General features: G+C 36.5%; 1 protein-coding gene across 1 annotated transcript in view; it reads left to right on the forward strand.

The window, feature by feature from the left end:
• Window positions 1-9,145: 9,145 nt before the first annotated feature.
• The window catches only part of ASPH (aspartate beta-hydroxylase), a 101,833-nt gene continuing 98,614 nt past the window's right edge, over window positions 9,146-12,364 (forward strand). Inside the window, exons 1-2 of the mRNA XM_010582893.1 lie at window positions 9,146-9,161; window positions 12,208-12,357. Coding sequence (XP_010581195.1) covers window positions 9,146-9,161; window positions 12,208-12,357 — 166 coding nt within the window. The remainder of the gene's footprint in view (window positions 9,162-12,207; window positions 12,358-12,364) is intronic.

Below are 12,364 nucleotides of genomic sequence, written 5' to 3' on the forward strand. Positions count from 1 at the left end.
TCCCCTCTCCCCTCTCCCCTCTCCCCTCCTCTCGGCAGTAACTCTTCAAACAAGTCAGTTTTCTTAAAATTGTTAACACAGGTATTCCTCTGCATACATGAGCAGATTTGCATTGGAATAGTGAGTCCTTGATATACCTCTTCATTCATTTGTCTAGAGCTAGAGTTAAATGAGCCTCCTATAAAGGCAACCCTGTCGTCTCTTAGGCTTATCTGTAAGAAACTTTCTATACACCGTTAGCTATTGAAAGGTACAGTAACTGACTGCCAAGGTCACCCTGCAATGAAAAATTATCAATTTGAACACAGTATATGCTTCTATGACTTGTTTTTCCATGTTGCCTGGTATTTGGATTTCTTCCCATTGCTTTTTCTCAAGAAAGTATTATTTCGGGTTTTAGGATTGATACCGAAGTGTAGCAGGATTGACATAAAAACAAAGAGAGCCTGATACTTTCCCTGTACTAGGACTTTTTCTCCTTAAGAATTCTGGAGCACTGGGAGATTCCTCTCCATTCTTCCGGACATGCTGCCGCTTCATAAAGACATCAAGGAAAGTTTTCCTGCCCCTTTTGATGCAGGGGTGGCTGAAATCTTGGGACTGCTCTGTGTTGTCTAATGTGTCTTACCTGCATGCAGGAAGTCATTGTGGGCTAAAAGATACTATTTGTCGTGCTTCAAATATGGAGGATCCTTGCATTTGTAATCTGCAAGGATGTCTGCGTTCATACAGTTTTTGAGTATTTCATTCGTTAAGAGTTTAAATGGTATGTAAGAGAGGTAACTTTTTCAATAGCCTTTTGAGGATAGAGGTGTTTAAAATGCTGGGTGGAGAACCTAAAGTATCACTAATAATCTTAGGGAGACAAAGTTGGAGTATATTTTCTCAGATTTTGGCAATTACTCTGAGAATGCACATGAAAATTCCCCATCAGAGGTGGTAGCTAGTCTAGGTTGAGACTCCAGGGATGTATATCATATGGGGGGATTAAGGAGTTAAATTTTTCTACAGTTCAATACTATAGGTCTATCTAGTCTGAGGTTGCTCTGCAGTCTTCCTCTTTTCAATTCCCCTTCCCTGTACCTGAATTAGTAGCTGTGCTGGTGCTAGGTGAACCACACAGGGAACTGATAAGCCAAAAGCTGACTCTTCTCTTTTTTCCCCAGACTGGCTCAGTGCACAGCTTTATGGAAAGTCATTTGGGTAGAAGAGAAGAGATGACAATGAGTGGCTGGGCATTAGGGGAGGGTGAGGTTGAATCTAGACTTTTATGTTCAGTCATGTCACCATGGAGCCATGGTGTGAACATAGAAGGTGAATGGTTTGGTTGGATGTGCTAATGTAATGGCTGGATATATAAGGGCTTCAGTAAAGACAACAGAATTTACTAGCAGTAGAAGGCATGTGTGTTAAGATTATTTCTAGTTACAGGCTACATAAAGAGGTGAGATTTCAATATTGCTGTTTCTTTAAATTGAAAACCACTTTACCGATCACCTGTATGAAAAGAAAAGTTCATTTTCAGCTGGACCTTTCTGAATCACTTTGAAACAAGTAATAAGTGTTCCTGTGCTAATACTTATGTTGAATTCTTCATTGTAGAGAACTTGAGCAGTGAAGTTCTGAGTTACCCCAAGTGGTTCTTTCCTGATGAAGATCACAAACTGGTAATCTGTGTGATAGCCTGCAGCAATCTTTTTCCTAACTGCATCCTATGGGCTAGCTCTTTGCATGGAAGAGTTGTGACCTATGCTTTGAAGTGGAAATCATAACTCTAGTATGTGTCTTTAAACACACTGGAAATTAAGTATGCATATAAGCATCTACTGAGTTTGAACAGACTGTAGTATGTGTGGTTCAGCTTTGTCAGAACTTTTTAAATGAAGAAAATTTTACTCTTTTTATAGGAAGTTGCACTATTACTATGCATGTACTTACCTGGTGTAACAAATGCCACCAAGCTGTTTGTTTGAAGACTTTCTTTATAAATATTTAATAGCTAGGGGTTTTGTAACTATTGGGTAGCTGTTTTCTTGTTTTACAATTTTTTTTTTCCTGTGGTTCTGTTTGAATGATGATCAACAATTAATTACTAATGTAACATATCTCACTCTCTCACTTTTTACACTAGTGGTTTTTAAGTTGGTTTGGTTTGGTTTGGTTTTTTTTAGCATTATTAAAAAAAGTTCATATAGCAGTTTGTAACTGTGGTACTGTTTCTTTCCATAGTAACTGGAGGACACAGTGCTATCTTTGGAAGCAAGAAAGTTGTAAAAAGAGCAATACTTTTTGCAACTGAGATCCCGTAACAGCGTATTTTAACAACTTGTTATAAGACTTTAGGTATGAGACACCTAAAAACTCTTTTGAACTCTGTAGGACTTGCAGATGCATAGCACCTCTATGAACTAACACCTAATTAAATTGACTTAGTATCAGACTTGAAACTTTGCTAAGTTTTAGGCATTAAATACAGGATTTAAAAATGTTCTTTCTTCCATGAGCAGAAACCCATGAATAGCAGAGTTTAAGGTACTTGCATGGCAACTAGAGTTCTATTTGCTTCTATTTGAAACTCCCTCATACCATGAAAAAAATTGAAAGAACTGAAATGACATCATCCATTTTCTTTCTTTTGTGGCTTAATTAGGACTTGTTGCTAAAACAAATTGATGTGACCCACATTACAGAATAAGAAAATGGAACAAGGAAAAAATACCCTAAAATTAATGCCAGCATGCTATACACAGAGATGAGGATTTTCAACCTTATGTAATAGAAACTTTTTTAAAGGTCACCACCAGCAGGATTTGCATGTTCTGGGCTTAAGTATTTCTTGTATTTCCTTTCCACATTTACCTTTCCTGAACTTTGCTCTGGCCTAAATACAACTAAATATTTAATTAACCTAATAATTATGTAGGTTTATTGGCTACATTAAGTCATTCAGGTACAAGATAGAGGTAGATTGTATAATTTTAGATCTTATTTCCAAATGTTCTGTGGGAGAGAGCTGGTTAATCAAAATAGCAGCTATTAAAAATCTTTTAAGTCATCTGCAGTTAAAATCAGTATTAATTTTGTTTCCTCCTCAGTTTTATAGCCAATACAGGTATGTTGATCCTGTAGCGAGAGACAAACCAAAATGTCTTTAAAAGTTTGTAGTCTTAACCGTAAATTTTTTGGCTTGATGTTGAAGTCAAGTAAGTTTACAAGAGGCAAGTTCTACATTAAGTTTTGGACATCAATTCTATTTTGTGTTTGCATATACATAAAAGCAAAACTTGAGAAAATTGACTAACGCATTTAGGAAAAATATCAGAATCTAGGAGGGTGTACTTTTCTGTAGAAATCTATTTAGATTATTAGGTAAATAGATAACACAAAAGATTTTTGTTCTGTCTTTACAGGACTTTTATTTTTTCCTGAAGTGCTAACTCTCTAAGCCTGTTAGTATACTATCCTTAAGTTTGTGGAAGAAAGGTTTTAAAAAAAAAAAAAATCCAAACTATTCAGGTAGTATGTGATGGATGCGTTAAATACTGCTTTAAATATATTCGTGTTGATAGGCAGTGTTCATTATAAAACTTTTTCAAGTTGTAAGGACTGTTGTTGTTAGCCATTTAAGCTGTGTGCACATCTGTGTTTATTTTTTCCTTGTAATAAATCCTAGCTGAAGAACTATTCAGAAAAAATGTTCATCTGAATAACCAGAAAGAAAAACCCAAAACATGGCTTGGACAAAATTTGACTAGCTTTTGAAAGTGATCATCTTTGTAGCATGTTTAGAAAGGGAGCAGGTGCAGATTCAGGATTGTCTCTTATTAACATATTATCTCTGTATTCATTTTTACCTCCTCTAACTTCAGCAGTTATGCTTAGATAAACAGAGCTCCAGAGGAAAGTTGTTAACAGCAGCAGCTCTTATGGTGCAAACAGCTGGTCTCTCGAAACCTCACTGAAAAGTGCAGACCTAGCACTGCAAGTAGAATTCACTGTTGTGCTGTATTTAGATGAAGTGCCTTTGACAAGTCTTATGAACCTGTGCAACCTCCTAGGACAGAATTTCCCATTAAGTTTCTTTTTGTCTTTAATTTGTGACTGTTTTTCCTCTTAAAAAGAAAAACTTATGTTTCCTTAAATAAAAAAGCAAAGCCAGTCATTCTTGTGATGTTTCTTGTATTAGTAGACTTCTTCTGAATAAATTTTCTGATTTTTGTTGGTTATGTATGTCTTAGAAGAATCATTTAAATGGAAAGGAATCAGGATTTGTTCACTGTTTATAGTCAGAATAAATGTAACTACATAAGAATAGTAATAAAAAACAAAACGGCCACCCTGGGGATGATGCTTGATATCAGTCAGCCAGCTGATAATCTTATTCTTGTTTTGTGTTGGATTTTTTTTCTGAAGAATAATTAATTCTGACTTAGCTGCAAGCTAATGTGATTTGTTACTAAAAAACTCTTCTAAATATTGTGCCACTTCCTGTGAACCAGAAAGGTATCTATAGGCTTAAAAGTACTTTGAACTGTAACAGCTTATATTCAGAAATGGGCAGACTTTTTAAAAGTATTGACCATCTCTCTCTATAAACTGAATGTAAAAAAGGAAAAAACCCACATGTATCATTTACTTGAAGCATACTTTCTGATAATAGGGTTGCAGATCTGATTCTGTGTAGAACATGACTGGAAAGAGTGGTTTCTTACTTCTGTGCAATACTTTGGTAATTGGAGCTCTCACCCAGGATAGAGGAGAAAAAGATTTAATTGCATTTTCTTCTTGAAGAAGTTTGGTTGACTTTTGGTGTTGCAGCTGCTGTTTATGGGGTATACTTGAACACTAGTGAGAGTGTGTATTTTAAATTCCTGTCGTTGAAACTGTCTGTTTCAATCCAACGTGAAACAGAGATTCAGCCTGCTGAGAGTGAGCCTGACGATAGGCTGGTTATGTCTGGAGTCACCTTTCTTACCTAGAAAGGAGGGGAAAAACTGGGCTTTAGTCTCTGTTCTGCAGAGCTCCTCTTTTACAAATTGCTCTTGTGGCCAGTTAAAATTTGACTGTGAAGGACTAAAATGGCTTTGTTCTCATACCCTTGGGTATACTTAACAATGTGTTTTAGACCTCCGAAGAAATTCAGACAGTGTTCCCCAGAGGAGAGAACTGAATCTCTGATCTTTCACATCCTGATTAAGTGCTGAATTCGAGGAGATAGTTCAATGGAATTGCTTCATCATTGAAGGGAGGAGCTTCCTTTCACTAGGGAAGTTCAGCAAGGTGCTTATGATCCTAGAGGGTTTTTTACATATTTTGTGATGCACCTCTGCCTCCTCCCCCTCCCCCCGCCCCCAGGTGGCCACCCTCAGCATCTCTGTGATCAGCCTGCTTAGTTGTTGAATCCTGAATTTATGACTTTGCTCTCGTTTTCAGTATTTATGTTCTTTTATTGTTTGTATAGTAGGATACTTTACTATGAGAAATTTTGTAGGGATTGAAAATTAAGGACCTTAAAGGTTTATGTGAGGATTGATTATACATGGAATAAGGAAAAGTTCCTCAAATACTAATATAAAAATCTGAAGTGGCAGCAGGAGAGCCAAAACTGCCTTTCATTTGGCTAATTTATTATTTCAACTTTAAGTTCTGGTCATTGTGTTTTCTTTGAACTTAGAGCTCTTTCTGTTCCATCCATTCCCCAGTTCCTAACTATTAAGTTTCTGATTTAGTTTATTAAAGTCCTTTGATAATGCACAGGTATCTTTATAACTATGTAGACTAGATTATATAAAGTGCAGAGCAGAGATCTAGTTTTTAATGATAATAATAATAATAAATGCCACTTTTTTTCCCCCTAATTTCCATTAAGGCTGCTGTGCTGAAGAAGATTTCTTACATACCAAAAGGAAGAATCAATTTTGTATCACAAAGAGTTTATATTGAATTTATTAAAAGTAAACTTTTACCTTAAACTTTAGATCTTATCTCTAAAGACCCTGCTGTCATGACTGATTGTAAAACAAAAATTTCCAAGTTTGGATACGTGAAAGCTTAAAGTTGGAATATTTTATAAGTGATACCGTAAGTATTTTAGTAAAAATCTCTATCTCCCTTACAAAATGAAATAGAGTTTGTAAAAGCACATTAAAAGCCCAGATTTGTCCATTAAAAGTATATTATTCCACCCTTGGTACACTGAATGAAAATTAAAGATGAAAATCTGGTTTACCTCAGGATAGGGCTTGCAATCATTATGGTGTGCGGACTTCTCAGAATGGAACAGTTCAACACGTGCTTATTGAGTCTAGATTTTAAAATACATATCACAAAAAGTATGTATGTATATATAAATACACATATTTGACCTGTCTCATGGTAGTGAGGGGGGAAAAAAAAGCTCATATTTTAATATGCAGAGGAAAATAGTATCAAGAGAGAATGCTGTAAACTTCCCTCTAATAGATATTTTACTCAAAATACTTGTTACTGACCCCCCACCTGAAAAACCTTTGTGGAAAACCCATTTAAAATAATCAACTGCAATTTTATTACTGAGAATGGCTTGCAACAGTTGTTTTATTGTTAATCATGCTGGAACAGATAATTTGACAAAAATATCAAGCGGTAGTAGGCCATGCTCATACAAGAGAGGTTGTTTTTTGTCTTTGCACTGCTACTAGTTCAGCTCTATTGGTGGTAGGACAGTTGTAACTTTAGGGGTTTTTTATTTCTCTCTGATATCTGTTATTTATCACTCTGCATTTTGCTTTTAAAACGAGCTTGTTCTAAAGTCTTCCTATGATCTAGCTGATTGATAATTTTTACTTCTGAAATGTGATTTTTAGATATTTCTTTGAGGTTAGTGTTTTGTTGTTTTTCCTTTTACTGTGTTTTTCTAATTTCTAGTAACTGCCTGCTGGTGAGCAATTCAATTTAACCTCTGTCTTTCACAAAATAACCAAAATTACATTGTTTGGTATTTTTGACTATAGCATTTAGAGAGATAACGTGTAAGCCGGATTTTTCAAGGTGTGTGTTAATGCATGTTGTTCATGGGGTGTGTAATCAGTTTTGTGGCCCTTTGGTCCATCTTCCTTTTGATGAGTTTGAAGAGTTTCCCCATTTTAGCTGTAGCCTCCCCTTTCAGCAAGGAAGGTGTTTGTCATTTCTTGGGAAGACATGTTCTTGCAATCAATTGTGTGTTAGTTTAGATTGGGAATGTACATTTGAAATTAATTTCTTGACTGTCTCTACTCACTTTGCTTTTAGGTGTTGTGCTGTTGTCCCTGAATATACTTGCTTAGGTTTGAGTGAAATGAACCAGAAAGGTATGCTGCAACCACTTATGGGCATTCAGCCTGGTAAGATCTAGTCTGGAGCAATCCCTCCAAAATACATATAATATGGGCTTCAGGTTCTCAGCATCAGTTGAATGCTCTATGAATCCACTTGTAAGATCTGGCATCTGCAAATGCAGGTGCAGCTGAAGTGAAGTTGCAATAGGTTTTATATGCTATAGACTATATATCATTGCGTGTAGAATTATTTCCCTTAATAAGCTGTTGATTTCTGCATGTATTTGGTGACTTTTAACCTTTGTTTAAATTTTCCTCTGATCTTGCTCTAAGTCACTTGTGCATCACATAAATCACAGAAATGTAGTAGTGAGGAGATCTTTCTTAAAGCATGTTTGATGTATTCAAGTGGTTTTAAGGATAGTTAAAAGATACACTAGTTATAGAATCAACTGCCTATAGTTCCTTTACATCCATTTGAAAAGTCTTAAACTCGGTTGTTATTTCTCACTTCTTTTCTCCCCTGAACTTATTGGGAATTGCATTTGGTAATTAGTTTCTGGATGTTAAAACTGCAGGAGGTGTATGTTGTTTTTCAAAGTAGCTGTAACATTCACTCCATCCACCTGATGGCTATGTTATTTAAAGAAGTGTGAGGAAAGAAGGGCAGAGTGCTAGATCCTGAAGTTTTTATTAGGGTTGCTCTTAATTAGAAATCAGTTTGTTTCTGTCTTCCACCCACCCAAAAGGAGCGTGCTTTTGTTTGAAATGCAGTGGGAAAAGAATAGTTTGCTAAAATTGAACATGTAAGTTGAATAGTGTATTAGTGTTTTTTTCCCTCTTTTTCTGGTCCTTAAGAAGAAGAGAGTACGTTGATCAATAATCATTTGTATTAGCTTTAAATTGTACAGGTAGCATGCATATTGTCAGAATTTGAAGGAGGGGTCAGATGAGTTAGTGTTAGTCCTTTCTGGAAAGGGAAGGCAACAAAGCAAAATCAATACCTCTGCTACTTTTAACAAATACGCAATAGAAATTTTGCCTGATTTAGCTTTATGGCATGTGATGTCTTGCACTCTAAGGAAGGAGGCTTTGCTTTGGCAAAACTATGAGTAACCCTCCTTTGGGTCTGCTAGAAGTAGATATGAGATGTACTGGGGAACAGCTCTGATCTGAAAATTCTTTGGCAAGAATGTGTGTGGTTGGTTTCAAGTAACTCTTTTAGAAGACTCAAAAGTATGTTTTACAAATCAGCTGTCTTTTATTGTTAAAGTGGCTAGCAAGTTTCAAATGAGCAGTCTCTACAGGATACTCTGGAAGCCTGGTAGAGGAGTGCCAACATGGAGAAAGTTTCTTGGGTGAGGGCCAACTTAACAAATGCAAGCAGGCAAGCTTTGTGTCCAGACTTGTGTTTCAGCTTACGCCAATGGATTTAATGTCCTTAGAGCTCAGGCACTGAGGCATACATTGCAGCAAAAATACTACAGTACAGTGTGCTCAGTTTCATTCGCTGCTGTGTTTGATGTTGGAGGATTAAGGGGAGGGGAAAGGATCAACTACCCAGGATGCTTTGTTAGGAGGAGTAAGTGAATTTGATTGTCGTCAGAACTAGATTGCCATATGAGTTCTGAAAAGCGTTTGGCTCCTGAGGATAACTGTTCTAAAAATAGATTCGGAGGACAGGTTTCGCTTGGGTCCAGTTTCGGGTTCCAGCTGAGCTGGCTTTAGGAAACTTGTTTGCTCCTGTTGCAAGACTACAGTGAGGATAAATTGTTTCTTATTCTGCCTTCAACATTAATTTTTGGAGATATCGACACACTCGCTCTGTCTGGAAATCGAGCACTAATGTTATGGCTGACGACACAGGTATAATCCTAACTTTTTTGTGAGCAAATGGAAAATGCGTAGTTGCAAATACCAGCTGTGTCTGATTTTATAATCAGCAGAATAACTGGCTTAGTGTGGTATGTTGGTGTTTTCTAGCCAGTTTGCTGTTCTAGTCTGCATTACGGGGCTGCCTCTGTTCTCTGATTAAATGTTCTCTGGAGTAGAGGTGTTTCATGAGTTTATGGCAGGTGGTTAATTGTAACTTAGTTTTTGCTTGAGTAGAGCAGATATTAACATAAGAGACATTATTTTGTCTTCAAATATCTGACATTAAGGTTATTTTTGGAGTATGTGACATTACTAGGTGTCTTTAACGTAAGCTAAAGTAAAAGGGAAAAGGTTTTCATACATTTTTATCTAGGTGTGACTCTTAATGTGGGGTGGGCAAGGTATAGGACTTTTAAAGATTTGCCGTTGAGGGATAGAGCACACTTGAAAACTTCCCGATGTCTGCATAAAGACATCTGGTGGTGTAAGCACAGGCTTACCAGATATGGCAAGTGACCTACTTCTGACATGGCTGGGAGCGTGTGCAGGGAAGGGGCTTGAATTGAGAATTAACTGTCTGGAATGAGCTGTGAGCCAGCGCCAGTCCTTGCAATGTTTTGTTCTGACCCTATGTGTAGGGTTATCTGTGCAGACCATAGGTAAATTTTAGGTTACATAACTTACTTTTTTATTAAAATGTTGCATGATCAAGCTGCCATGGTTGAATTCTTTGCAGAATTTTTCAAGAGTTTTGAAAGTAATTTTCCTATAAGATAGGAAGCCACAGCATAAAAATGTATCTTTAACTGTTGTGAATGATACTTTTATAGCAGAATCTGTTTTTGAGGGATTTGCATGAAAGTCTTTTAAACTGGAAAAAATATGAACAGCTATGCTTGATTACTTAAATAAGTTGTCTTTACTTTCTTTTTCCTGTTCTCTTCTTCTAATAAGTAAAGCCCCTTTCTTCAGAGGCAACTAGCAATAAACAGTAGAAAGCAGTGTGGTAAATGAGTAAGCATGAAGCACAGTAAGATTCTCTTTCCTGTTTGCCTCTTCCACTACCTGGTTTGCTATAGAACAAAGTTGTAACCTGGAATCATTTAAAATGTTTTTAGCCTTAAAGTTTCATTTTAAATATATAAAAAGCTTCCATTGACTGCATTGGAACACAGCAGTAGCAAGGTTCTGCTGTTACATAGTATAATTGTTTATTTCTGAATATTAAGATTTCCAGCTCGAGTACTTTAAGTAATTTTCATATACAGTTGATCCTATTTCTGAATGTACTGGTACATGCTGCTTGTCTTTACCTCTATTTTCAGGCTACCCGTACATCTTTCCTACAAGAGAGATGTTGTGATGAGTAATGTATATGGACCTTGCACGTGTGTAATTAGGGTGCTGTGCAGTGGCAAGCAATACATGCCTGATGTGAGGCTAAGTTGTCTGGGTTTCTCTCTAAATGTTATTGAACAGCCTATACCACGGCAACTTTGTGTTTAAAAAAGAAAAGAAACTAAGTAGTTGATATTTGATCTTTGTGAGTAGTCTTAATAAACTTTTTTTTTTCCAATAAAATACTGAGCTGAGTAAAACATGATGTGAGTCAGTTGGGTTTTTTTATTGGTCTGAACTCGATATATAGCACAATGAATGTAATAAAAGGTTAGTTTATTACAGCTGTTGAACCTGACAGCAAGCAGGGTCTGAAAGTACTTCTATATAATATCTATTACAGAAATAAGTCAGTCACCAATCTCTCATTACTCATCTTTCAGAGCTACTCCATTGTATTCTAAAACCCAGTCATGTTGATATTTAGCTATTGAGGGTATTTTTTGTCTTTTTCTATGATCAGTGTTGATAAATACATAAAACATTACTTGCAATTAGTGTGATAAAGTTAACTCTCTACCTTATTACATTATCACAATATTCATGACAAAGTTCCTCGAGTATTTCAAAATATGTAAGAACTAGTTTTACTTCAATAACTAGGACTGAAAGTGGCTGAACAGGGAAAGGCTGGTGCTTAGAATGGAATGAAGTGAAATAGGCTGATAGACATGAAACTGTGGGTAAGTGCCGCCCTTGCAGCGGTAGTATCAGGAAGCAGAAGAGCAGACGTTGAGAAAGGCCACAGGCATCTTTCTGGATGCACATTTATTTACTACATGTATCCCTCTTTCCCTAAAATGATCCTAAAGCAACAGAGCAAGCAATTCATGTCTTCTGTAGTAGTGATGCCCATTTGGAACCCCCTACCCATATGCTAGGTTGAGGTCTCTCTTTTCCCAGTGGTTTGTTTATAACTACTGTATTTTTTGTATACGCTTACTTTCCATATGTGCAGTTATAAATGAAGCTGTGATTTGCATTACGTCTCCTTGTCATCCTTCTACTTCTATGTTCCATGGGACTGGAAGTCTAAAGGTATTCAGCATGTAGTGAATCTCTGCTAGATTCTAAGGAACAGGAAAGATATTTTTAGTTGGTAGAATGTCTGAACTTGGAGTCTTACCCTTAATATGGTTTAGATTTTAGAGCCTTCTTAGGATATTTGAATTTTCATGTTGATTCTGTGAGCTAGTTCAACTAGCTTTGAAACTTGCTTCAGAAGAAACGCTTTTCTTCCAAGCTGTTTCTGCTGGTCATATTGCCCTCTGGTGGCGGTTTGAGAACTGTTGGCACAAATGCAAACCATCTCAAAAATGTTAAGCTGTGTATAAACGTGCACTAACGGGGAGGAAGGGGGGATTTCCAACTAAGTTGTTAAGACAAATTACATGAGGGTTTTTGGTGTTTGGTTGGTTATAGGGCTTTTACTTAGATAATCATCAAGCTTCCCACCGTAATTCAGTGTGATACGAAAAGCAAGTAGCAGTGGTGAAGTTAAAAAAAAAAAAAAAAAAGGGTTACTCAAATGTCTTGTATTCTGTGTAGTCATAAGAAACAAGATTTATAATTATATCCTCAAACTTAATTTTGTCTTTTACAAATCCACTTTTCCTACTTGTTTGCCTTATTTTAACAGAGACTAAGCATGGAGGAAGCAAGAATGGAAAGAAAGAAGGCCTCTCTGGAAGCTCGTTTTTCACCTGGTTTATGGTAATTGCTTTGCTGGGAGTTTGGACGTCAGTAGCAGTTGTCTGGTTTGAACTTGTAGATTATGAAGAAGTTCTAGGTAAGAA

This window comes from Haliaeetus leucocephalus, unplaced genomic scaffold (genome assembly GCF_000737465.1).
Source record: "Haliaeetus leucocephalus isolate CR32 unplaced genomic scaffold, Haliaeetus_leucocephalus-4.0 Scaffold858, whole genome shotgun sequence".
Classification (NCBI taxonomy): domain Eukaryota; kingdom Metazoa; phylum Chordata; class Aves; order Accipitriformes; family Accipitridae; genus Haliaeetus; species Haliaeetus leucocephalus.